Here is a 27535-nt window from a genome sequence, read left to right on the forward strand (position 1 = left end):
GACTGGAGAGTGCAGAGTGGGAGGAGAAGATGGAATGAAATTAGGAAACAGCTAGTTGTCCACTTTGGTCAGGAGCATGAAGGAGGGGAGTTGGAAATAGAATCCTTGAAAATCAGGTAGCACCTCCTGTGCCAGGTGAGTTTTTCTTTTATTTGTGATGGGGAGCACAAAAAAGTTTTTGAGCAGAGGACAAGCATAGGTTAGAGTCACACGGCTTGACTTTGATTAGTTCTGACCTTAATTTCTCCTATGGAAAAGAGGAGTATAATATTCTTTCTTGACCTCCTTTGAGTAATTCTCTGCTTGTTAGGTGGATAATGGAAGTACCTGTAAGCCTAGTTTAGCTCTGTCTCTTTTCTTGCTCACCCTCATCACTTCTTGGGTCCCTTCTCTTTAGATGAAGAAGAAGATGAGGAAGAGGTATATAAAATGGCAGGTGTGATGGCTCAGTGTGGGGGCTTGGATTGCATGCTCAACAGACTGGCTGGGATCAAGGATTTCAAACAGGGCCGACATCTTCTGACGGTGAGTGAATGAAGGAGAGTGGACACAGTGGCACATGACAGTAATTCAGCTTAGCTCCAGAGGGCAGCATAATGTCACTAGTCTCTCTCTGCTAAGGAGAACTCAGAGAGAAGACTTTGGAATCCTGCAGTTTCCCCAAACATCTTTTGCCTTGTTTCCCCCATATCTTTGGTTGTTGTTTGCTTGATTTGGGTTTTTCCCAGCTAATTGTTCCTAAACTGGATTTTACTCTTGTAATATAATCTTTTTGCTTTTGTCCTCTAGGATTATAGTTAAAGCATTTATCCAACTATTCCATTAGCATTTGTTTTATTGTATTTTGAAGATTTACAAGGCCCTCACAAACATTTCCTCCATCATTTGAACCTTCCAGAGATAGGAGAACAAGTAACATAACAAAATTGGGCAAAATACAGAGCTCTTTAGGTCACATGATAATTGCCAAGGACTCTGGGTCCCTTTACTTCTCCCTCTGTAATTTAGGAACCACGGATCATGAGTTTTATCATCATTTTCATATGCCCCTGTTGAAATTGATAGAGGCATTTTTCAAAGCAGCCACACTTTAGGGTTCTGTTTATTAATGGTTAGGTTTCTTTTCAGTTAGCTGCTGGAATAGAAGTGATGGCCCTGATCCATGGAGAAGCCAGCCATTGAGCAGAGCTACAATCTGGCTTGATTTCCCAGTTCCTCTTCCATGTGCCTCCCTACTCCTCAGCCCAATCCTGATTCCCCACCTCCACCCCACCTTCCTTGTAGATAATACCTTGGTACAGCGGGAGAGAACTATATATAACCACTTTGATTCAACTTTGGAGCTGTGACACCCTTTCCCTTTTACTTGGTTTAGAATTCATAGCCAAAGCTATGAAAGATAAATGATTTTTTTTCTTCTGATTTTTTAGAAATTAAAATTAAAACACCTTTAATATTATTTTTAAAATAATTTTTATAAATCTACAATCTCTTCTTTCCCCCAAACCTCTCTCATTCCAATAAACTTGATGACAAGGATTTCAATAAATGCCATGTCTTCTTGAAAGGCAATAATAAGAATAAAGAATCCAGCCAATTGTAGCCAGGACATCAAGACTGACTGTCTTTGCTATGGACTGTCCTGTCTTGTCAGTCTCTGGTCTATACATTTATAAACACCAGGGTGTTTTGTTTTGTTGTTTTTTTTCTGAGGCAGCTGGGGTTAAGTGATTTGCCCAGGGTCACACAGTTAAGATGTTTTTAAGTATCTGAGATTGTATTTGAATTCAGGTACTCTTTTTTTTTTTCCCCCGAGGCTGGGGTTAAGTGACTTGTCCAGGGTCACACAGCTAGGAAGTGTTAAGTGTCTGAGACCAGATTTGAATTCGGGTCCTCCTGAATTCAAAGCTGGTGCTCTATCCACTGCCCCACTTAGCAGGACCAACACTCTATCCACTATGCCATCTAGCTGATCTGCCAGTCCTTTTTTTTTGAAGCATCTCCCACTTTGAAAGGAATGAGACAATAAACATTTATTTCTAGAAAATAATTATAAGAAATTTTAATGTGTCTTAATATATCAACTTAATTTGTAATATAGTTATGAACTATTATATGTTGTAACATTAAATTAGCATATTTAAAATAACTTGTTAATGTTATGATCTTTAATATAAAAATTAAGTATTTTAGTTTATGATGGTATCTGATATAAGATGTTGGTCTAAACCTAATTTCTAGTATACTGCTTTCTAGTTTTTTCATCCTGTTTTTCTTTGTCTAGTATTTAGCATTGACCTGTTTTTCTAATTTTTTTTTAGAAAAAATAAAGTTGGTGATTGCTACTTTATGATAGTTTGAAATTTTCCCTTTTTGGCTTCTACTTTTTTTTTTTTTTGCATTTCCTTATTATTGTAGATCTTTTGTTCCTCCAAATGAATTTTATTATTTCTCCTAGCTTTGTAAAATATCTCCTTAGTAGTGTGATTAGGACATCACTAAATCTGTTAGTTTTGTTAGAATTGTGTTTTTGTTATATTGGCAAGACCCATCCATGAGCATGGAATTAACTCCCTTTATTATTGTTTTATATATATATATATATATATATATATATTTTTTTTTTTTTTTTTTTTCCCTCTCCTGAGGCTGGGGTTAAATGACTTGCCCAGGGTCACACAGCTAGGAAGTGTTAAGTGTCTGAGACCAGATTTGAACTCCGGTCCTCCTGACTTCAGGGCTGGTGCTCTATCCACTGCGCCACCTAGCTGCCCCCTGTTTTATATTTCTTTAAGAGGCATTTTATAACAGTATCTTTATAGACATTGAATGGTCTTTGGTAAATTGACTCCATGTATTTGGTGGATTTTACAGTTATTTAGAGCATGACATGCCACTACTTTTTTTTAAGACCATTTCAGCCTGTTTCAGCTTAACTACTCATAATTTCTTAGCTCCTCTTCATTTTCAGGTGTTATAGATTTTACCTGGTTTTTCTTGGCAGGTACTGCTCAAACTTTTCAGTTACTGTGTGAAGGTGAAAGTGAATCGGCAACAGCTGGTCAAACTTGAGATGAACACTTTGAATGTCATGCTGGGGACTCTTAACTTGGTAAAGAGACTGGACTGGGAATTACACACATAAAGCCTTGGGCAGGGGAGAGAGATGTTGGACTTCCCTATGCACTAGTTCTTCAGCTCTGTGGGGATATTGGCAGGAAGCAGTCTAAATTGATTTGTTAGATCAACTTTGTGACTCGGGTCATTCCCTCATCTCTGAAACAACCTTTTAGAATAAATGCTATCTCTCTTCCAGCTCTTTTGTTTTATCTCTTCAGATGGAAGAAACAGGATTTTCTCCTCCCCGTGGTACCAAGTGCCGCATTATACTTCCTCTTCCTGAAATTTCACAAAGACAAGATGAGAGGATAGCCAGCTATGTAGCTTAAATCCAGCTTTAACTTCTAGAAACAATCACCAAGATGTGGTTTTGCTTTCTTTCATAATAGTTAAGAAAAGGTCTGGGAGAACAATCATTTTCCCCAGTCCTACTTTATTTCTTCCTCCTCTTCACTCCATCCTGTACATTAGAGCTCTGTGAAGGGGACTTGAGGAAGAGAACATTTAGCAGGAAAGAGAAATGGTAGCTGTTTTCAAATATTTGAAGGAGTGTTGTATGGATGAGGGATTAGATTTGTTCCACTTGGCCCCAAAGGGCAGAACTAGATTGAAAGTTGCAGAGAGGCATATTTAGGCTCAATATAAGATTAGAGCTGTCCTAACAATTAGAGCTGTCCAAACATGGAATGGGCTGCCTCAGGGAGGTAGTGGAGTCCTTCTCATTAGAAGGCTTTAGGCAGAGACTAGCCATTTGTCAAGGGTGTTATGAAGGGAATTTTCATTTTGGTACTATTTGTATTAGATGACCTTTGTGATCCCTTCCGACTCTGAGATTCTGTGAATGGGTTTACTAAAGAGCAGCAAGAAGAAGTTGGTTTTGCTAGCATAGTGGGGTAAAGGGCCTTTGGTTTTATCCTCCAAACAATGGAATCTTCCTTCCCCAGGCCCTGGTGGCTGAGCAGGAAAGCAAGGACAGTGGAGGAGCAGCTGTGGCGGAGCAGGTGCTAAGTATCATGGAGATCATTCTGGATGAGTCGAATGCCGAGCCCCTCAGTGAGGACAAGGTGAGGGCTGGGGGAGGGCCCAGTCAGCTCTCAAATGTTATTTGAACACTTGTGATATTTTCCTTGGTAGTAACTTTGCAGGACAGCTTTACAGGATGTACTGTCTGAACCAGAAGAAAGTGTAATTGAGAAATGTTTAACAAAATAAATAGAAATACAATATGGGTAATGATAGTGTATGATTTTCAAAGGAATTATGTTGCCCATAGGGCTCTATTTGAGTGTAACACCATTGCCTTACTGCAAAGAGTTGAACTGGTTCAGGTCAGCTCTGAATCTCTTGGTTTTAGGGAAACCCAAACTGCTAATATTATCACTTTGCTTAGAAGTCACTAGGCTTCTCTATCTCCCTGAAGTTTTGTGGCTTTGTCCCCAGAGTTAGTACTCAGGGATTTCCTTGGATCAGGTTAGAGTGGTGTATCCAGACCTTTGAAAGTATTGGAAAATTTAGAAGTGCTGCAAAGATTGATCCCACTGTTCTTTTATCCAGGTGTGGACCATGCTTGAGTTCCGAGCTCCTTGTCATAAGAAGTCTTTAAAGGCTAGGAAAATTTCTACCCCAGTATAGATGAAACTTGAAGACTTCTAAAATCCCTTCCAGCTCCAAGAGTTTGAGTCCTTTAATCCATGGGCCTCCTGTAGGATATTTTTACTGAAATGGGATGTAAAGGTTACTACTTCTGGGTCCAGTCAAGCTCTAGTGGGACTGAGCAAAGTCTGGTTGCCTGGAAAAAGTGGGTTAAAATATCTTTCCTGCCTCATTGACAGGGCATCTCTTTTCTACCCCCTCTTGGTTATTGTTTCAGGGCAACCTTCTCCTGACAGGTGACAAGGATCAGCTGGTGATGTTGCTGGATCAGATCAATAGCACTTTTGTGCGCTCCAATCCCAGTGTCCTTCAGGGCTTGTTGCGAATTATCCCATATTTGTCCTTTGGAGAGATGGAGAAAATGCAGATCCTGGTGGACCGATTCAAACCATACTGCAATTTTGACAAGTATGCCATTCTGAGTTTGTGTAACGGAAGAGGATTTTGCCCAGAATATTGAAGCAGCTATCCAGGGAGGGTGATATACCCACTGTGTAGCTGGGAGCTTACCTGCTGGGTCCTTCCACCCTAAGTCAGAAGACCTGGCTCAGCAGCTGACCCTCAGGGGACCTTCTATGAGCCTCTTCTCTTGCCTAGCTCTACTTTCCTTTTCAGTACAATGACACTGTTGGGTTAGGTGATCCCCAAGGGCTCTTTGTGCTCTAGCTCTGGGTGATTCTGAGGTTTCAGACCCTTAGCAAATATTTAATTCCTGCTACTTTCATCTTCTCTCTTAGGTATGATGAGGATCACACTGGGGATGATAAAGTCTTCCTAGACTGTTTTTGCAAAATAGCTGCTGGCATTAAAAACAACAGCAATGGACACCAGCTGAAAGATCTAATCCTCCAGAAGGGAATCACGCAGAATGCTCTGGACTATATGAAGAAACACATCCCTAGTGCCAAGAAGTAAGGGTCTCCTTTTGGGCCATAGCTTTCTTTCCTCCGTCTGTTGATGTCTTTTGTTCTTATGTTACTTTCCTTTCTGATATGCCATTCGTGTCCCTCTCCCAGTAAGTCATTCCTTATAACAGAATAACAAATAAAAAAGCAGTTCAGCACAGCCACCCCATAGTTCCCCACTTCTGCAGAGAATGCTATGCTAATCTTAAAGAAAAGTTCTGCAAGCTCTGCCCTCTGGAAATGATCCCAGTTTGAGTTAAAGCTGCCAGAGTTCTTTGGGGAGAGGAAATAATAGCAGGTGATGATCTGTGACACTGATGTTATGCTTTAGGGTTTGCAGAGCACTTTACCTGTGTTACCTCATGGGAGTTTCTGTGTAGATATGGCCTCCTTAGCCTGACAGGACAGTGATCATGTGACTCCTCAGAGCAGGCATTCTCTGGCAGCCAAGTTCAACTGGATATTGATGGACACAGTCCACTTCAGAGCCCAGGGAGGGCACATTCCTGCTGAATCTGGGGGATTCATTAGTGGTGTTGGGATTTTTTCCTGAACTGCTATTCTGAGAACCTCCTTTTGTCTTACAGTTTGGATGCTGATATTTGGAAGAAGTTTTTATCTCGCCCAGCCCTCCCCTTCATCTTAAGGCTTCTTCGTGGGCTAGCCATTCAACACCCTTCCACCCAGGTGAGGAGCCAGTGCTCTATGCTCCTTGTATCAGAAAGGGAAGGAGCCCAGGAGTTGTCTTCTCTGTTCTGCAGGGATCACTGAGGGATGTGGAGTGAGCCTTTTGCTTTCCTCAATTTTCAAGATATAATTTGTTGTGATTTGTATGTAATTATGGTGAGAAGGAATATACAATTTTCTAGTCAGAAAGGAACTAAGAGGTCAACCAGAGCTTCCCTCTCTTTCCAAGGAACCCCAAGATACTGTTGACAAAGTTCTTTGGATTCTTTAGACAATCCTGTCTCTGGAGACCTTGATAATCTTAAAAGTAAGATAAGTTGATATGTCTCTCCAGGTGACATTGACAAGACCAATGAGTTACCATCACTTCTTTCTACAGTACCTGAGCATGAGACCAACTGATGGCAGTGTTCTTGAGCCGGGTCATTTTTGTTCACTGATCCTTTTGCTGTCCATCTATCCATAGTTCCATTATGACTAATCTCAGGCATATGGCTGATTTCAGAGCTAATTGGTCCATCCCTCTGCCTCCAGATAGGTCTATAACTAAACCAGTCCAGGTCCAGATCTGTAGAACAGGATTCTTTGGTGAAAATAGTTCCACACCCTGTCTTGGTAACCCCTTCTGGTAAGCAGCTTAGTGAATTGCTTACAGTGACAGAATTCTTCATTATGTGTAACCCAGATCACTGTTGCTGTAGTTTAAGCCCATTTCCCTTTGTTCACCTTCAGAGAAGAGAATTATATTATTAACTTTGGTTTATCAAGCATTTCACAAAGATCAATTCATTTATCCTTATGCATTTTGATGCTGTTTAAAATCCCTTTTTTGTAAATGAGAAAATCAAGGTAGCTCAACTTAAGTATCTTACTCAAGATAAACACAGTGGCTCAGCCGAGGTTAGAAGTAAAGACTCCTGATTCCTTGTCTGAAGTACAAGCTACTACAAGGTGCTGTTAATTTATTTAAGCCTTTTCAACCATGTTTACCAACCTGATCTCAGCACCTAATATAATGCCTGGAGCATGATAAACTCTTAATAAATGTTTTTTGACGAATTAATGCTTTGAATAGGACTTTTATGATAAAATGCCATTGCTAATAGTAATTTTCCTACTAAAGTATTAAAAATTCCAAATGTGGGATTTTGTTATGAATGTAGACATAGTGTAGTCTTTGTTTCAGAAATTTCTTCCTGTTCCTCCCCACACATATTCTTTTGTCCTGAAGGTGTTACATTTTTCTAGTCTCCTAAGATACTCACTGTGAAGTTCTATCAAAATATTTCAACCCAAAAAGCACTCTATTCCCAAAGGGAAATACTGTTTTATATATTCGTTTTTTAGTCTAATCATTCAGCAAAACTCTTTTCTTCCCTGCTCCCCACATAAATTGAGAAATGTAGCAGGGAGAGAGGAAGGGAAAAAAAACCCATGCTGAGACCTAAGAGATGATCTAGTCCAGTTTCCTCATTTTCCAGTGAAGGCTGCTGGGGCCCATGAAGGAAAGGGAGCTTTCCAAGGTTCCAGAGGTAGCAGGGGGCAGCAGCAGGATAGGAATTAAATTCTGTTGTTTTTAACCTATAATTCAGTCATAGAACCGGGTGTGTTAACTTTGGGAATTTGTGTAAAAAGTATCTTTTTGTATCACTTTAACCTTGTGGCAGGTGCTCATTGGTACAGACTCCATCACAAACCTGCACAAACTGGAACAAGTGTCAAGTGATGAGGGGATTGGCACCCTGGCAGAGAACTTGTTGGAGGCACTTCGAGAACACCCCGAGGTGAACAAGAAGATCGATGCAGCTCGAAAGGAGACGCGGGCAGAGAAGAAACGTATGGCCATGGCCATGAGGCAGAAGGCCTTGGGCACCCTGGGCATGACGGTAATGCCGCCGCACCATCCCCAGCCCTTCCTCCCTCTCAGCATAACCCAGTCTGTTTATGTAGTATGCACTTGTGCCAGGAGCTCTGGCCTCTGGGCCTGCCTTGTATGCTTATTGGTTGTGTGGCCACAAGCCAGTTAGCCTTGGTGTCTGCTTCTGAAAAACCAGGTGATCATCACATCTGTACCTCAAGGGTACCAGAAAGAGAATAGTGTATGTTTTAAAAACCTTAAACAGATTTAAGTGTCTGTTCCCATCATCATCATGCTTACGTGACAGCTCTGAGAAAAGTAGATGAGGAATCCAAAGGTCAGAAATGCTGTATCCAGACTTGGGGCTCTAGGTCTAAAGTCAGTGTTTTTGCTAGCTTCCGCCTCCCCAAGCCTTGGGGGCAGGCAAGCTTTTTCCTCATAGTAACCCTGGAAAGTGGATGGTATGTTGCTTCTTCTCTTTTAGAAATGAGGAAACTGAGGGATTGTTCAGAGTCCTAGAGCTGATGAGTATTCCTTGCCCTATGCTCCACAGCCTCTTGGAGCATTGCTGTGGGACTTTCTAGGGTTTACTTCAAAATAGTCCAGGTCTCTGAAACCCAGATCCAGGTCTTTTCCCATGGGTCCCTTCTTTCTGTGTTCATCCTGCTAATGTTGTGCCCCTTGACTTGTCTGGGGCCTGAGCTCTTCCCAGGTGCAGAGCAGGGGGAGGACCCAAGACCAGGGCAGATCCTTCCTCCTTTCACAGTATTTGGGCAAGGAGGAAAAAGGGTGGGGGGAGGTTTTCTCACTGAGTGTTTCTCAGTTTGTTTCCTGCTCTTATCTCTGTCTAACTCTTTAAGTTTGACAAAGTCCTTCACAAACATTAGCTCATTTGATCTCCAACAAACTAGTGTTGGAGGTAGTACACGTGTTTTCTTCTTGTAACAGAGGAAGAAACTGAAACATGAAGAAGTGGGAGGTCACTTGCCTTGGGTCACACAGATTGTTAATGGCAGAGCAAGTCTTCACATTTGGGGGCTTTTTGCACCATGCCCATTTTACCCATTGGAGATTGTGGGTAATACCTCCATGAGGCAGGAGCAGCCAGAGGTCATCTCCGTTCCTCTGCTTTCTCAGGCTGGGTGGAAACTCCCTTTGACTTTCTCAATCCTGACTGAAATTCCTTCTGCAGACAAATGAGAAGGGTCAAGTTGTGACTAAGACGGCCCTGCTGAAGCAGATGGAGGAGTTAATTGAAGAGCCAGGCCTCACCTGCTGCATCTGCAGGGAGGGCTACAAGTTCCAGGTATGGCCAGGAGGATCCTAGAGATTGGGAATATGAAGGGCTGGTTGGACAGTAACTCCAAAAGGCAGCTTGGCTATGTGCGACAAGAGGTACCAGCTTCAGCTCATCTGGGAAAATGGCCTTGGGGTCTGCTTGGAGCCACCAGTTGCTGGAATGGACCATCCCCCTTCAGGGGAGTTATTTTGCCTCATACTCATCACAGTCCTAGGGCTTATAAGTTAACTATAGGTTTGGTCCTCCTAGTTAATGACATGAAAGAAACAGATGATCTAGGAAGATAAACAGAATCTCTCCTTTCCCCAGGTTTTCTACTTGGAGCATAGGCCACTTAAGGGCATGTGCTCTCGGGTGAAGGCTGTGGTAGCTCCCATCTCCCCCATATTGCAGGCTCTTTCAGAACTGTCTGTGTAACTTAGAAGAGCAAATCGTTCCAAGAGGGCATCAAACAGATGAGTGAAAACTTCCCCTGACAACTCAGGTTTATTTCTGTCCTTGCTGTGTAAAGTGCCTCTCCCTGAGTGTAAATCCTACAGGAACACCAGTTCTGTGCTCCCTCCCCTATCGTATGTTTTGTGTTCAGGGGAGATCAGTGTCCAGTTCTCTAAGCAAGGCCTCTTGTCACCAACGGAACCTCGAATGCTGGCTCCTGTTCCTCGCCGCCCTTGCAACCCTGGCTTGGGATAGATGTTGCTAAGTTACTTTTACCATTACAGCCTGCCAAGGTGCTGGGCATTTACACCTTCACCAAGCGGGTGGCGCTGGAGGAGCTGGAGAATAAGCCCCGGAAGCAGCAGGGTTACAGCACCGTGTCCCACTTCAACATCGTCCACTACGACTGCCACTTGGCTGCTGTCAGGTAGGCTACGCCAGGCTTCTTCCTTGGCCTTCCACGTTGTGTGTCTTGTGGAAAGGGCCTGGGGATAGAGCCATGGGCCCATAGACCCAGCAGAAGCAGCGGAACTGGGGTTGGGAGGCCTGTGGGCATAACCATTCACTTTTCTGTAGTACTATAAGCTTTACCAAGGGCCTTCATCACATCAAGCATGTGAGGTAAAGGTTGTTAAGCATTTTCATGCCCTTTTTATAAATGAGGGAAAGGCAGCCCAGGAAAGTAAACTGGGATGTGATGTATTTTTTACCCAGTGAGTGCCCTTTCCACTCCTGTGCCACACACTGCTACCTCTCATCATTATCACTGACTTCTCTTCAGCTCTTTGAAGGTCTACAAAGCAGTTCCTTTACAACGAACCTGTGGTGATGGTAGTATAATTACAGAGGAGAAAATGGAGAGTCAATGACATCAGAACTGGGGATTTGATCCTAGCTTTCCTTACTCCAAGTTGAACTCTTTCCACATCTAATCTAACCCATATCCAAGTAGGAACTCTTTACAGCACCCCAACTAAATAACCACTCTGCTTAAATACATTTAGGGAAGGGAATCTGCTACTTCCCAAGGCACTGAGTTTTAGATAGCTGTAGTTATTAGGGAATTTTTCTTTATACTGAACCAAAATATGTCAGTCACTCATTAAAAGGGTACACATTTTTATTGGGATTCAAAAAGTCTCATGTTCCATAAGTTTACTTCCCTAGGCTTTCTTTTCCTGATCTATGAAGCAGTGCACTAAGTACCACCTCTCTCTACGTTATCCAAGGTCCCCAAGATCAGGAATTCTGGCACTGAGATAGTAGTTTTCCATTCCTCATTTGGGGGAGGGTAGACAAACTCTGCTTCCTGCTCAAAGGAACCAGCTTAGTAAATGCATATCCAATAAGGCAGTTGTCTTCATGTTTTGTTATATTTGGAAATTTTCTTCAGCTTTATAGCATAAAACTGGTCATACAAGCAACTTTTGGCCGAGTCTGCTTTGCCAACTATACCAGAGATATTTTAAAAGGTAGATGTCCTGATCTAACTGAGAGATGGAGAGGGAGTAGCCTAGATCAGGCACTTAGAATACTGCTGAATCCTAGGACTTTGAACTGAAAGAGTCTACTCAACATCATCTGGTCCAGGTCTTTTAGAGGGAGGAATCTGAAATTGACAATGGTCAAATATCCTGCTTGTGAAGTCAAAAAAATTCCGGTTAATAAGCATTTATAAAGGATCATGTGCTGGGCATTGGGCTCAGCCTTGGTGGGATACAGTAACATTAACTAGTTCCTCCCCTTGAAAAGTTTACATTTTATCAGAAGAAATAACGTATCTGTATAGATAGATACAAAATAAATACAAGGTAAATTGGAGGGATAAAGTAGCACTAGCTGGGGCTAGAAAGCAGTAGGGAAAGGCTTCCTGGAAAAGATAATGCTTGAGCTGAGCTTAGAAGGAAACCAAGGGTTCTAGGAGGAGAGAAGTGAGAGGGTATTTGAGATCCTCTGGCTCCAGACCTTACCCTGTGTTGCCTTCTGAGCCAGCCCTGACTTGGAGTCCACTACCTAGTGTAGAGCAAGAAGTTCTTTCTGAATCTGCATCAAACCTCATATAGCGTTTTATGCTCTACAAAATACTTTCTTCATGATCACAATTAATACATGGTACATGGATAACTATATTCATTTCTACAGAGGAGGGAAATAAGTCTCAGAGAAGTGAATTGTCTTGTCCAGCAGCCAAACTTGCTAACAGTAGGGAGATAAAAACATATTTATACACACATACATGTAGCGCTATAGGAGAGCCAGGCCTCAACACTTGTGCACTTGAGGTAGTGTGGCTGAAAAATGGGCCTCTAGGGAGTGCCATTAGTGACTTCCATTAGCAGCCTCTATGGAGAACATTCCCTACCTTCTTTGGAGACTGCCCTGTTTGAGGGACAGCATGAAACTACAGCTGGAGCCCACTTGGTGAGACAGGTCCCAGCATTCTGTTGTCCTCCCTTATCTCCATAGATTGGCCCGAGGGCGAGAAGAATGGGAGAGTGCAGCCCTTCAGAACGCTAACACCAAGTGCAATGGACTCCTCCCGGTCTGGGGACCCCACGTCCCAGAGTCCGCTTTTGCCACTTGCTTGGCAAGGTGAGTCTTGAGCTTTTGGTCATCTGCTGGGGGATTCCTGGGTTGTAAGGAGGGGATCCGCAAGAAGCAATTATCTCTCTTCAGGGCAAACGTGGAGATAAAACTTGGTAGTTTTGCCATGCCAAGACCCACGTCCCATTACCTGTCACTGGTGTCAGGAGGAAACTACATCTCTTTGCCTGCTTAGTCAGAAGCTTTATTTCTAAAGACAAAAGGATGAAGTGGGAATTCCTAGTATGAAAACCCGGAAAAGAGTTGGGTTAGAAATTTGGAGAATACTCCTAGGGTAGAAGGAGTGAGACCTATATCCTTTTATGGGAATGTAGGATTTGGAACTAGAAGGGACCTTAGTTATTGTCTAATTTCAGGTGAGAGAATGTCTGTATCCTGTAGAAATTTATCTTTCAAGAAAGTGGCCCATTTCCTCTTGCATTGCTCTAGGTCTCTACTTAGTTGAGTATGGATCTTAGTTGAAAATCCATAATAAAAAAGTGAAATTTTCATGTCCCTTGTGTGCTTTCTAGTTCCCCTTTCACTTGCAAGTCTTTGGTCATTTGATCCATCTGAATCATTTTTTGGCCTATAGGCTGAGGAGACCTGCCCTGGGCCCAGTAGGAGGTGGTAGGAAAAGAGTCCTCTTGCAATTGGATTTGCAAAAGTGGAGTGATAGCCTTTTAAATAAGGAGTTAATGTTTACATTTCTTTTCCTAATCTTTCCTTTTGCTCTTCTCAGACATAACACGTACCTCCAGGAGTGCACGGGACAGCGAGAGCCTACTTATCAACTTAATGTTCATGACATCAAGTTACTCTTCCTCCGTTTTGCCATGGAACAGTCATTCAGTGTAGACACAGGAGGTGGCGGCAGAGAGAGCAACATACACCTAATCCCGTACATCATTCACACCGTGCTTTATGTCCTGAACACGTCAGTATCCCCTTCCAACCCACCCAGCCACTCTCTTCCTCTTTCCCCAGTTTTTGTTTGATGATCCTATGGGGAGGCCACATCCCTCTGAGATGTGACTGTCAGTACCAGGGAAAGCGAACCCTGTCCTTGCTTTCTCTGTGGCTGCCAGGCATCAGCCAAGGGCAGAGCAGAAAATGGCTGCCAGCTGCCTGACCGAGGACTCACTCATTCAAGAGAAATAGTCATGGCTTTTGCCTCCATCTCCCTCCCAGGCTGCTTGGGCTGTGTGTGTCTATTTGCCCAAGTCTGTCTGGGAAAGTCTGGGAGGCCAGGTGACAGGGTTAGAGATCACCTGGAAATATCATCCAAATGGGAAGGCAGCTAGGAGAAAAGACCTGGATTATAGAGCAGGAAGGTTGACATCTGAAAATGCTCTAAGGAATGTTTAGAAGGGCAGAGAAGACAAAACCCAGAGGGAATGAATACCTCACATCTGCTGGGGTGACAGTGTGTCCACAGACTTGACAGTCCCCCTAAGTTCAGCTTAGGTGAGAGGATAGCCTTTGCTTGTTTAAGTTTTGCCTCACACTGTCATTGTCCCTCTCATTTTCTCATAAAAGCAAGGTCTGATCTTGTCACCCATTCTTCATTTAGAAATAGAAAGCACATGGGCAGGTTCACTTTTGAATGCAGTATCAAGATGGGCAGCACAGGACTCAATGAACTTTCCATTTCTTCATGCTGCCTTGGGGGACTCAGGTCCCATTCATTACTTTGGTTCTGCTTTTTGTTTGGTGGAAGTTTTTCCCTCATTTTTCCTTGATCTGACACAGCTTCCATTTTGTAAGGTTACTGAGGAAGGGATTCAGTTTTAGAGCCCAGATAGCTTTGTTTATGTCATTCATTGGGGGCTCAGTTGATGCCCAGATGCCTGGGTTTAATTCCTCAGAAGCCAGATAAGTGACTGAACTCCAGGTGAGGACAGACCCCTTGGCACTGCAGAGTGGTGGGCCACAGGCCTGTCTTACTGACAGCACAATGACTTGGCTGTCAGCTGTTGGTGCTCTGTTATATTTTTATTTATTTATTTTTAATGTTTCCCAATTACATTTTAATCTGGTCCTGGCTCTTGCTGCATTTATGCTTACCATCTCTGACCCAGACCACTGATAGAGGAAGTGCCTGGTCTGAAGTTACATGATCAATAAGTATATGTCAGCAGTGGCCCTTTTGAACCTGCTAGGTTCTGCCTATCTCCAAGGCCTGCTCTCTCAGCTACTGCATATCTTGCCTTTTGCCAGTTAGATTTGCACTGAGGAAAAACCCTTCCATTGTAATAGGTTATGACGCCATTCAGTGATAATTGAGGTCCTCATGTATGAGGGCCAGGGCTAGAAAGCATTCCCTGTTCCAGAGAAACAGCTTTTTATTCCATACTGTCCTATACAGTTAAACCAGCCCATAAAGGCACAGCCTGGCACCCCACCAGCATTTCTCTTTGTGGAAAACAGAGTTTAGACCACACAATCTCTAAATTCCCCTTTTTATCTCTAGAATTCTTGGTTTCAGGCCCTCCTTCAGCACTGACACATCTGTGTTAAGAGTTTTGTTCAGGTCAGACGTTATAATATACTGTTCTTAGGGCCCTTCCAATTCCCACATTCTATAATTATATCCTTGCCCATTGTCTGAAAAGTAAGGGAAGGAAACTGTGTTTCTCTTGCCTTCCCTCTCCCAGTTTCCCTTAGGCCACTTTCTCAGGCTCAATTCAAAATTGCCTTCCTCCTGCACACCTGATTCTGAAATGTTGGTGTAGAAGGGCAGAGTAGGGAGGTAGGAGCAGTGTTGGATGTAGAGAAGAGCTTGTCTTTACCTAAAGAAAAAAGAAAATACTTCACTATACTGATAAAATTATACCCTAAACTTGGGAATAAGTCATGTAAAGACATGGAGGACTGGTGGACAGGGTTGGGGGCACAATATCAGCTAATCTGAGAAAAACCTCAAGGAAGTGAAAAGAGGGATGCTGTGGTGGGCCTCTGGTTTCATATACATTTTTTTGGGGGGGGGGGTTCTTTTTATTACAGAACCAGGGCAACTTCCCGAGAAGAGAAGAACTTGCAGAGCTTTTTAGAACAGCCCAAGGAAAAGTGGGTAGAGAGTGCCTTTGAGGTGGATGGGCCCCACTACTACACTGTTTTGGCCCTCCACATCTTGCCCCCAGAGAGATGGAGAGCCATCCGAGTGGAGATCCTTCGGAGGCTCTTGGTGATCTCCCAAGCCCGAGCAGTGTCGCCAGGGGGAGCCAGCAGGTCAGTAGTCCCAGCCTTGCCTTTCTCCTTTGTTCCTTTATGAAGTGGCTGCCTTGTGGTCTTGACTAGTGTATTCTCCCAGTATTTAAGAGTTGCTTAGCAACATGTATGTACTAAGTGAAGGAATGTTTATTTGACTCTGTAGCTGATGTTAACCCTTTCTTGTCCTGTCAGCCAAATTCATTCACATTGAGGTTAATGTCCATGCCTGACAGTCGGCTTTTACCCCCAAAAGTCCACAGTTGGCTTTTATCCCCCAAAGTCCCAGTTCATTTCCTTCTGTGATGCTGTTTTTAAGTAACTGAAAAGTCACTTGTGAAGTTTAAGCCATCCAAGTAGGTTCCCCACAAGTGGGGAACAGCAGGGAGCCCTAATCAGGATTCTATTAGAACTCATTCATCTTCATGCATAAAACTAGAAGAATTCAGAAGAGGGAAAACTTGGATCTTCCTTTTCTGATAGAGGAGTAAATTCAGCATCTTGGGATAGAATTACTTTGCCATTAGGCCATTCAATCAGCATGCATTTTTAAGTGCTTATTACATACCAGTCACCATACTAAGTTTGGGGAATGTTTTTTAAAAATGTCAAAAATGATCCCTTAGTGATCTTATTTTCTGATAATGGGGGAGAGGAGACAATCTGTGTAAATCAGAACTGGTAAATATAGAAGAGATGGAGAAACCCTAGTAGCTAAGAGGAACCAGAAAGGCCCCCTGGGGGAAGTGGCATTTCAGCTGAGTTTTAAAGAAGCCAGGGTATCCTGAGAATCAGATGTTGAGAGGAAGAACATTCCAGACATATTATAGGAAAGGATCGATTGTAAGCTCAATATAGTGGGATCTAGAGAATGTGAAGCAAGATTCACTGTAGGAAGAGGTGGAAAGGGCCCAGGTTGTTTTAAGTGCCAAACAAAGGACTTTATTTGTGGTCTTGGAGGTATTATGAGAGAGCCACCAGAGTTGATGGCATGCATGTGTGTGTGTGTGTGAGATCTAGTCAGACCTACGCAAAGAAAATCACTGGTATTGAGTATTGGAAGAATTGTAGTGGGGAGAGACTTGAGGCAGGAAGACCAATGAGGAGGTTATTGAGAGGCAACAAAAACCTAAATTAGTATGGCAGCTACGTGAGTGGGGAGCAAAGAGATATATTTGAGAGTTGGGAAAATAGAAACAAGATTTAGTAAGATAATTGGTTTTGTCTGGGGATCAAGGCTGCAAACCTGGGGGATTGGGAAGAGTGGTGCTCTTAGCAGAACATTAACAAGCTCTGTTATGGAGAAACTGAGGGGTAAAGACTTAGAGGGAGTTGATAACGTGAATTTGTAGTTCTGGAGAAACACTAAGACTGGATTAATGGATATGGGAATCATCTGAAAGAAGGTGAAAATTGAACCAGTGGGAGCTGGTGAGATCCCTTTTCTTTTTCCAGCTCTGTCCTTTCCCTGTCAAAAAGTCAGAGTTTACTCCACATACTTTACTATCCCCTAACTCTTAAAATAGCTGGTCTTTAAGAGACCTCTAGACCTGTCCAGTTTATAGATCGAGAAACTGGGACCAGAGAGGGTGAAGTAACCTTGGTCCAAACCTTGGGCAAGAGTGGTAGAGCCAGAACTCAGTCAGGCTCTGAGTGACCATTTCAAGGCTCTCTCTGGTAACCATTCTATCCCCTCATGGAAAATTTCAGGTAGAATCAGGCCAGTTGCTATTAAGCTTCTATAAGTTGGACCTAATGGAAAGTTCCCCTAGAAACACTCTTTGGAAAGAGTAAATTCCAAGTAAATAAGCTGTAATACTCTCCAGATCTAACATTCTGTGATCTTAGGACGCTGAGCCTCTCCCATTTTTCCAGTATTTCCCAAGAGTCTAAGACCAAATTATTAATAGTTAATTTGCTGCCTGAAACCTGGAATCAGATTAAGCTAAGAATACTGGGCTACTGATAAAACTCTACTTGCATTAATAGAAAATGTGGTGATTGTTTATTTGGTTCTGGCTCTGGAGAGCAAGCATGTGATCTTAGCCCACAAGGGCCTGTTTGAATTCAATTAAGGAGCTAGAGTCCATTACCATCCAAACCAGTTAGAGAAAAGATGATTTGGTTGCAGCCCAATTAGGAAATCCTGCATTAGCCACACTCTGAGTTGCCATTTCTCTGTAGCAATTTAGTCACCTTTACTAATTGGCTTTAAATAATTAAGTCGGGTAGAGCCACCCAAGATTTCTGCTTACTAAAGCAAGGCAGCCAAGGAGAACAATACAAAGCTGTAAGTGGTCTGGGAGAAATGGGCAGAATTATTATTGATGAGACTGGGTCAGTATAAGTAATAAAGACCCCTGTAAGGAAGGAACTGTGTTAGTTACTGTGGAGACTCATCCTTTCTGTTGTTGCCTTTGTTCTAAATTCTGCATAATAAATGGAAAGAAATAGCTATAGATGCATAGAAGTAGAAATAGATGTGTGTTTTTGACTATTATTGTTTGTGCAAGGAAGATTCAGAAATAAACTTCTTAGTGATGGGACCTAGCTCACATTCTTCTATTCTGCCTCTTCCCTTCCCCTTGGCTGCTCAGTACAATGCCTGGCACATCATAGATGCTATAGAAATGCATATTCTTTTCTCTTCCCCTTACTGTCCAAATACATAAATTTTCATCTATACAATTTCAAAGCTCTTGCAGATGTCTGTGGCTGGCCACACATCATAGCAAGTGAAACACACAGAGAGTTGCCAAAGTAGATCATTATTATCATACAAGGCCCCTGACTCTCAATGAATTTAGCCTTAGAAAGCAGCAAAAAAAGTTTCCCACTGCAAAAAAGGAAGGGGAATGAGTGCTCAGTTGGATAATTGGTGTTAGAAGAAGCAGAGAATTTACCATCCTATCTAGCTAAATGTGCTTTAGCTTTTCTGTTGACTTATTCCACTTACTTAGAAATTAATTGAGAAAAACTTAACAAAAATTTAAACAAAAAACTTATATATTTTTTGAAACTTCATCTTTAGTTATCACAAAATTTCAAAATTATAGGCTACCCAAAAGCTCTAAGAAGACACTTAAGATGGCACTTAGTCCATACTATTTCCATACCATTAAGGCATGCCCTTGATGCCATCCTTGAGAAGGTGATCATCCAATCTCTGCTTTGTATTATTTCCAGTATTAAGATTGTCTCCAAACCAGGAACCTGGCACGGTCCACTGGAGCCCTACACAGATGCTTTTGTATCTCTAGAGCAGGGCTTTTGGGTTCTGCTCTGGTGGTCCCACTATGATCTTTACTAGAACAAGGTGTTTTTTTTAAGAGAAGGTTACAGGGGTTCTCAGAAGCTGAGTCCTTGTTTTCCAAGGAAGAGACTGAACTGAATCACCGGATTAGCTAAGGCTGAAGCTAGTTGGAGACTAAGGGGTGTGGTAAAGAGCATCAGGATTATCCTAGGATTTAAAAGGTGTTAGGGTGGTACCAGGACACCCTGTCTTGTGATTTGTCAATTCCGTTCTGTTTTTGACCTGGTATGTATTTGGTGAATTATATTGTTCCACTCACCTTGAAAGCCCCATTCACCCCAACCCTGCCGTCCTTACTCTCATTGCTCTCCAAAAAAGTAGGGGGAGGGAAATGGGCCAGTTTCTTTATCTGTACAATGAGAGGGTTGTACTAGGATATTCTTGAGCTACCTTTTAGCCCTAAATTAATAACAATCTAATCCAACTACCTCGTTTTGCAGACAAGGAAAACAAGATATTGGGAGGGGAACACACTTGCCCAATGTCACATTGGTAAATGAGTGGCAGAAGTGGCATCTGAAGCCAGGTCTCTTGAGACTCTTGAGCTCTCTTCTTGATTGAGAATGGGGCCCAATCAGAGCCTTCAATCCCATCAGGTCTGCTACAGCCAAGCAGTGGAGGCACTTCTCTAAAACTAAGGGGATCAGGGAGGTGAGAGGAAGATCTGTTTCCATATTCCACGAGATAAGCTTTTTGTATAGCTCATAAAAACATGCTTCTAGAGAAGAGGTGTTATATTATTATATGTAATTGCTGGTCATATCAGGAGTCCCTGTGGATGTGGATTGCATTGTTTTTCAGTTGATGATAGCAGTGACCTAGTCGCTCAAAAATAAGATTCCAGTATTTTGATGATTGGCCCTGGAGTTTGTGTTGGGCAGCTCTCCACTTCAATAGAATGAAATATCATTATCACTAATACTGTGATTCCTTCCATTAGTGAAAATCTTAACTGTCCCTTTGCTTCCTTGCCTGGGAGATTCTTGACCATGATCTCCTGTGGATTGGCCAGAAAGGGTCTGCCTGTTGTGCTCAGGATCTGGTGGGATCGGTTCTGTTTTGTGGATCCCAGAACAGCACTGATCAAGGCCTGGCCCTGTCCTTCCTCAGTGATGTCCATAGGCCGCTTGTGCTCAGGTCATACAGAGCTCTACTTTGGGGAATGTTAATTAGTTCAGCTAGAAGTCTGGGACACCTGGGACAGCCCGTTCTGAGGCATCAGCGATACTACCGATAACTCACTTTCTTGTCTCCTCCCAGACTGACAGATAAGTCTGTGAAGGACTACTCAGCCTATCGTTCCGCACTTCTCTTCTGGGCCCTAGTCGATCTCATTTACAACATGTTTAAGGTAAGAAAGGCTAAGCAGCCTTTGGTGAGCCAGACAACTCAATCCGAGGACTGCTGGCTTTCTTCCCTCTTCTTCTCTTCCTCCTCCTAATATTCTGTTCTCAGGAACCCAAGGTGTCTTAAACTGGGGAAGAATCCCCCTCTTCATTCCTTTTTGAAGGATGGCCCCTTTCCTTGCTCCTCACTCAGTTTCTCAAGGAAGCTTTCGCTACTTTAATGTTCATGCTGTGTTTTTGCATAAAGCCTTGCTATTTTGTGATGCTGATGACAATTCTTTTTTTTATTAATTTTATAATTATAAAAATTTTTTTGACAGTACATATGCATGAGCAATTTTTTTTATAACATTATCCCTTGTATTAATTTTTCCAAATGTACCCCTCCCTCCCTCTACTCCCTCCCCTAGACGACAGGCAATGCCATACATTTTACATGTGTTACAATATAACCTAGACACAATATATGTGTGTGAATCCAATTTTCTTGTTGCACATTAAGAACTGGATTCCGAAGGTATAAGTAACCTGGGTAGATAGAGAGTAGTGCTAACAGTTTACATTCAATTCCCAGTGTTCCTTCTCTGGGTTTAGTTGTTTCTGTCCATCATTGATCAACTGGAAGTGAGTTGGATCTTCTTTATGTTGAAGATATCCACTTCCATCAGAATATATCTTCATACAGTATTGTCGTTGAAGTGTATAGTGATCTTCTGGTTCTGCTCATTTCACTCAGCATCAGTTGATGTAAGTCTTTCCAAACCTTTCTGAAATCATCCTGCTGGTCATTTCTTACAGAACAATAATATTCCAAAACCTTCATATACTATAATTTACCCAACCATTCTCCAATTGATGGACATCCATTCATTTTCCAGTTTCTAGCCACTATGAAAAGAGCTGCCACAAACATTTTGGCACACACAGGTCCCTTTCCCCTCTTTAGTATTTCTTTGGAATATAAGCCCAGTAGTAGCACTGCTGGGTCAAAGGGTATGCACAGTTTGATAACTTTTTGGGCATAGTTCCAAATTGCTCTCCAAAATGGCCAGATTCTTTCACAGCTCCACCAACAATGCATCAGTGTCCCAGTTTTCCCACATCCCCTCTAACATTCATCATTATTTGTTCCTGTCATCTTAGCCAATCTGACAGGTGTGTAGTGGTATCTCAGAATTGTCTTAATTTGCATTTCTCTGATCAGTAGTGATTTGGAACATTCTTTCGTATGAGTGGATATAGTTTCAATTTCGCTGATGAGAATTCTTAAGCCTTTTTTACACTTGGAAGTTTTATAGCTCTAGTCAGAGCTTAAGCTCCTTTCAAACCCATGGGACAGGAACAGCATGGCATGGCTTTGTAACTTTAGGCAACTGATTTCCTCTGTCTTGTCCTCAGTTTACTATCTATAAAATGATCTCTAAAGTCCCTTTGAGTGTTAAAATTAAATGATGAATAAGTAACTCATACTTAGTGCTTCCTGGTGCAATAAATAGCCCAGGGGGATAGATGGTCCGTGCAAGCAGAGCTGTTGTGACTTTACAGAGGGCCAGAGAGTCTGAGTGATTTTTCTGCAGTCACATAGCTCAAGAGAGATATAGCTAAAACCCAGATGATCTGGCTTCTAGTGCCCCTCCACCTGTGAGATCTGTGAGATCAGGCCAGTTAAGACTATGGGCCCCCTTTCTGCTTTTCAAGCACTTTGTTTTCCCAGGCTGAATGAAGCAATGCCTTTGGAAGTACAGGGATGAAGTATTCTAGAGGAGGAAAGGCTGCTCACTTGTAATGGCTTGCCTGGCAGTCCCATCTCCCCTTTCCCCCCTCTCCTCACCTAGGTAAGAACACTGGTTGAGGTGAGACAGCACCTAATAACGGGTTATTAGGAACAGAATGAATTAGGGTTTTGTTGTTCTTGAAAGCAAAAAAAAAAAAAGTCCTCCAGCTATTGCTTTGATGTTTATAGCAGGTGGTATATTTGTCCAAGCGAGTGAAATAACTGGATTGTCCTAAGGAAAAATCAACCTGAGCTTGAGTCATGTTTGTTCCTGATCCCATCTCCTGTTGGTTCTTGCAGAAGGTGCCTACCAGTAACACGGAGGGAGGCTGGTCCTGCTCTCTAGCTGAGTTTATCCGCCACAATGACATGCCCATCTATGAAGCCGCAGACAAGGCCCTGAAAACGTTCCAAGAGGAGTTCATGCCTGTGGAAACATTCTCAGAATTCGTAGATGTGGCTGGTCAGTGTCACCCTTTTATTCATTCACTTATAAATCCCTTCACAAAGTAAGGTATTATTACTCCTAGTGTTGATGCACCTTTTGATCCTTACTGTATGTCAAGGATCAGGGCAGGTGTTGAGGTAAGCCATCCTTCCCTGCTACAGAGCCTAGTAGTCTTCTACTGTGAGTGCGTTCAAGAGTTTCAGAACAGAGTGCTTGTGAGGTGCAAGGGAACAGTCTTCCAGGGAGTTGGGGGAGCTTCCTGGAGGAGGCCAATACAAATTGGGCCTTAAAGGATGAAAAGGAGAGGTCATCACAGGTAAAGAGCAAAAGTGCAGGGACATGGGCGTGTTAAAGGGATAAAGCGTAATCCTGTTAGGCTTTGGCAGAAGAGTAAGATGTGGTGAGGCTAGAGAGAGAAAGGGAACCCAGGATGTAGTGTGTGGCCAAGAAGTTTGAGGTGTCCTCAGGAGTATTAAGGGACCATTCAGTACTTTGGAATGGAGAATGATGCTATGCTGAGGACTCTGTAAGTACTTTGTCACATAGTAGGTGTGCCTGAACGAGATCACCTGAGGCACAGGCTGACTGAATTACCCAAGAGCACACAGGAAAGAATTGTTAGAGGTGGGATTTGAACCCATGTTTTCCTGCATATGGGATATGGATCTCACAGACAGGGAAGGATAGAACTGAAGGAGGTGGGAGATCTGTTAGGAAGCAAATGTAGGAATGAGGGCCTCTGCTGAAGTGATGATCATGGACATAGAAAAGAGGGAAGCAGACAATAGTGATATTATCACAGTAGAATTCATGGGGTGTATGTATATCTCCATTGCTCTTACTTATAAATGAATGAAAGAAGGGGCGGTTAGGTGGCTCAGTGGATAGAGCACCAGCCTTGAATTCAGGAGGACCTGAGTTCAAATCTGGTCTCAGACACTTAACACTTCCTGGATGTGTGACCCGGGGCAAGTCACTTAACCCCAGCCTCAAAAACAAAAACAAACAAACAAAAAAATTAAATGAATGAATGAAAGATGAGGAAGAGTCAGAAACTGTAAGATTAGTAAGAGAGAAACAGTAAGATTAGAAGGAAGATCTGTTTAGGGGAAACAGTTATAACCTCTGTTTCAGAATTCTGCTTTAAAGGTCATCACCTAAGCCTTCAAATCACCAGGCCAGAACCAAGAGTCATCTATTCAAAGGCATTTGTTTAAGGAAACATAGGAAGGAGTCTCTGAGTTCCTGCTGTCACCGGCTCTCCCTGGCAAATTCTGGAAGATTTGTGGAGATGCCATCCCCCTTCTGGGCCCAATCCTGCTTTTGTGATGGCCTGCCAAATTAGCATGTGAATGGAAGCTGCTCTGTGGAGCTAAGCTCTCCCATCCTCCTGCTTTCTTTACTCTCCTTGGAGCTAGGAGTTCCTCTGTCTCTGCTATCTTGTGGCAGAATCTTCACTTGGTGGAGGAAGTTGAAGGTGATGAACTTGATCCTTTTGCTGAGCATCTGAGCTCTGGGAGTACAGTCGTTCCTATTTGTACAGTCCTTTCGAAGTTATAAAGGCCTCAGCTGCTTGACAACTCTCTTCTGAAGCAAGTAGTGAGGGCAGCATTATCTACATTAGACAGCTGAGCAAACTGGGGTTTAGAAAGAAGCCAGACTTGTCCAGAGGGTCCTGTAGGTGGGAATAGTTCTGGAAACCAGCTGCTCCTGTGTGCCCCACAGGCTTCTCACTTAGCTGGGAAGAAGCCACAAAGGCATAATGTGTAGCATTCCACTAGGCAAGAGAATGCCCTTTCCCAGGTGTCAGCATTATGACCCCTCATGGATGATGGGGGGGAACCTGTGAATGTTCATCCAAGTCAGGACTCTGGCTTGCAGCAAGCTCCGGATGGAGAAAGTGGTGAAGTCCCCAAGACCCTGGGTACCACTGGGGTTCAGTCACCCTCATTTCTTATAGGTGGGGGAATCTGAGGCCCAGAAAGGACACTTGCTTGAAGTCATTCTATTGATTCAGGTCAGAATATCATTGTTTTTGTCCATGGAGAAAGGGAAACTCAGGAAATGAGTGGGGCTGTCTCATGAATAGCTCTGTAGTTCAGAGACCTGGGATTCTGAGTGGCCCTGGCTAACCGAGGAGGCAAAATGGGAATGATAATCCTCATGTCCCCTTATGATGGCTTTTAAAAAAACAACACTTTTTTAGTTTTAAAGCATTCTAGGAATGTGAATTGCTGTTAAATTGGGATCACAGAGTTAGAGCTGGAAAGAAATGAAAAGAAGTTTTCTGATCTGGCCCTCTCCTTTTATAGACCCAGCCGTCCAGAAACTTTCAGTGACTTGCCAGAAGTCCCCCAGGCAGCATTTAGTAGAACTAGCATTTGGGGACTCATGGTCCAGTAGTTTTGCTGCTGTGCAGATGACCCTTGTCTAATTTCCTTACTCAGTTGCAGAAACTGAGGCCCAGGAGAGGTTGGGTGAGCTGGAATCACGCAAGTTATTCATGTTTGTAATGAAGGTTTTTATGGTACTTTGTGGTTTGCAAAGTCACTTCACATAGATTATTTTATTCTGACCACCGTGCAAGTCGTGTTCCCATTTTGTAGATAAGGAAGTATAAGGGCACAGAGATTAAGTGACTTTCCTGGTTAGCACAGCTAGTATTTGACAAAACCAAGACTTTAGCCCAAATCTGACACCCACTCCAGTGTTGTTGGCAAGATGTTGCTCTTTAAAATACACCATAAGGATCAAAGCTCAAGAAAATGAGAGCTCGTTTCTGCATCACAGGTGGTCAGACCAGACCATCACTCTGAGCCTGGACTAGAACACCGGCTTCCTGATTTCTGGATTGTCTTTGCCCACTGTACAGATACTGTTCACAGCAAACTTGCTTTCCTAAGTATGAAAGTGCTAGAACTGGTATGAGACCAGCCTAACTGGAGCTTCTGCTGTGATCCACAGAGGGCTGCCTGTGGTTAATCTTTGTAGCACTAAGTGAGCCTTGTAAGCAGCTTTCTTGTTTTCTAGGCGGCAGAAAAAGCTCTGGCCTTAGAATGGAGAAATCTCTGCTAGATTCCAACTTTAGCACTCAGAATAACATTGAATACTTCCATCTCTTGCTGAACCTCAGTTTCTTTAAATATAAAATATGGATGACAGCACTCATACAGACTTGCAGGCCACTTGATGAAGTGGCAATCTAGACGTGTTTTTGGTTCTTCCCAGCCTCTCAGATCTATCCAAAACAGAAATTCTGTACTAGAAATAAAGTCATTTCCTCTGTCTCTCCAATCCAGGAAACCAGGATTCCAAACAAGGTTAAAACTCTTATGAACTAACCAATCCCTAACAGGTATTTAACTCCACATCTCTGCTCTCCTCTCCATCATGTTCCCAGCAGCCAAACTACCCGAATCACCCCACACACAAGTAATAGAGCTCAATTCTAAAAATGCTTTGGAGATCCGGACTGCATACTGCAGAAATCTACTCACATGTGTTGGCAGCCAGGCAGCATTTGGTACCTGCTGGGCCAGAGAACTGAGGAACGGGGAGCAGTGGCAGGGAGGAAGCAGAGACTGTGTAGCATCATACTAAATCTAAAGGGAAATGTCCAGCAGTTCTGCTCACCCTATCCTCAGGTCACCTGGGACATAATCCTAGGCTGGTGAACTGTCCAGCTTGGAAGGAGGCTAAGAGCTTCGAGTTTCAGCCCCATCAGAGAATGAGCAATTGGGGGAAATAAAAAAAAGATGGGAATTCGTAAAGATAGGAGGAAGAAAGTAAAAGGACCTTGAGCATGAGCAGATAAACCAACAGGGAAGATCTTAACAGTAAAAGGAAACAAAGGACTCCAGATGTAACACAAGAGTTCAGGTATCTTAGCTGTATGACTCTGGACAAGTCACTTAATCCCAACTGCTTCAGCAAAAAAGTTCAGGATGAGAATGATGAGGTAGAAGACCCAATGGATTTTGAGGAGAGAATGCATCTCCGCCTGCTGTTTCTAAATGACTGAAAAGAGAAGAAGAAATGAGCAAGAATGTTGGGCCTGCACTGCAAAAATAATTAGCAGAGTTAAGTCTTGAATCCTTCGGTGGCAAGTCTCCCCAAGAAAACCAAAAAGATGACCTGATCAAGAATGCAAATACATGGAAGTGTTGTATACAGTCTTCCTTCTCAAAGAGGACCAATGACATCAGGTGGCTGATGTCTTGACTTGCAAGTGAAGTGGATTTAAAGGCCGTGCAAAGTCATCAGCCTCATTTTTTCCTCCAGAGTCATGGAAGAAAAGGATAATCCGGAAGCATTAACATTCAAGAAAGTATGTTCTCTATATAAGGCAGAATGCATAGAAACAATTTAAAGACTCTAAATGTCCCAGAACATGGCAGATCAAAAAAACTGAATGCTTTAATACAAGAAAATTGGCTGGAACTTCAGAAAACAAAGTACCAACTGAAAGAATCCATAAATCGCCTCAAAAACAAAACAAAAAAACAATAACAGCCAAAGACTGCAAATTCCGTGTAGTGGTGAAATTTAATAAAACAACAAATTTTTCCAAGTGACTAGGAGGAAAACCTTCAAATAAAAGAGGAAAAAATTCTAATGCCAGTTCTGTTCTACATTCACCTGAAAATAGAGGAGAATGGAATGTGTTCCAAAGAACAATACAGCTCAAGATGCAGCCCAAGGTGGTTTACCTTATAAACCTCCTGACCATAAGTGAAAAAAAGATGAACGGTTGACAGTACTTGTCCAAGGAGGACTATTATGAGGAACACATATATTCTGTTATAGAAATAATCATTTTAAAAATTATTCAATACTTATCCTCTTTCTCAGAGAATATACATTTAGGACAACTAGAACACACTTGGTCCCTGAAATAATAGTA

The 27535-nt window shown here is 42.7% G+C and overlaps 1 protein-coding gene across 1 annotated transcript in view; it reads left to right on the plus strand.

Moving 5' to 3' along the window:
- UBR4 (ubiquitin protein ligase E3 component n-recognin 4) overlaps positions 1-27535 on the plus strand; it is a 138928-nt gene that overhangs the window by 109559 nt on the left and 1834 nt on the right. The window contains exons 93-106 of the mRNA XM_074302562.1: positions 398-525; positions 3005-3112; positions 4065-4184; positions 4991-5181; positions 5511-5684; positions 6266-6365; positions 8033-8251; positions 9416-9529; positions 10243-10385; positions 12425-12550; positions 13284-13478; positions 15548-15772; positions 20325-20415; positions 22485-22647. Coding sequence (XP_074158663.1) covers positions 398-525; positions 3005-3112; positions 4065-4184; positions 4991-5181; positions 5511-5684; positions 6266-6365; positions 8033-8251; positions 9416-9529; positions 10243-10385; positions 12425-12550; positions 13284-13478; positions 15548-15772; positions 20325-20415; positions 22485-22647 — 2097 coding nt within the window. The remainder of the gene's footprint in view (positions 1-397; positions 526-3004; positions 3113-4064; positions 4185-4990; positions 5182-5510; positions 5685-6265; positions 6366-8032; positions 8252-9415; positions 9530-10242; positions 10386-12424; positions 12551-13283; positions 13479-15547; positions 15773-20324; positions 20416-22484; positions 22648-27535) is intronic.

This window comes from Sminthopsis crassicaudata, chromosome 3 (assembly GCF_048593235.1).
Source record: "Sminthopsis crassicaudata isolate SCR6 chromosome 3, ASM4859323v1, whole genome shotgun sequence".
Classification (NCBI taxonomy): Eukaryota; Metazoa; Chordata; class Mammalia; order Dasyuromorphia; family Dasyuridae; genus Sminthopsis; species Sminthopsis crassicaudata.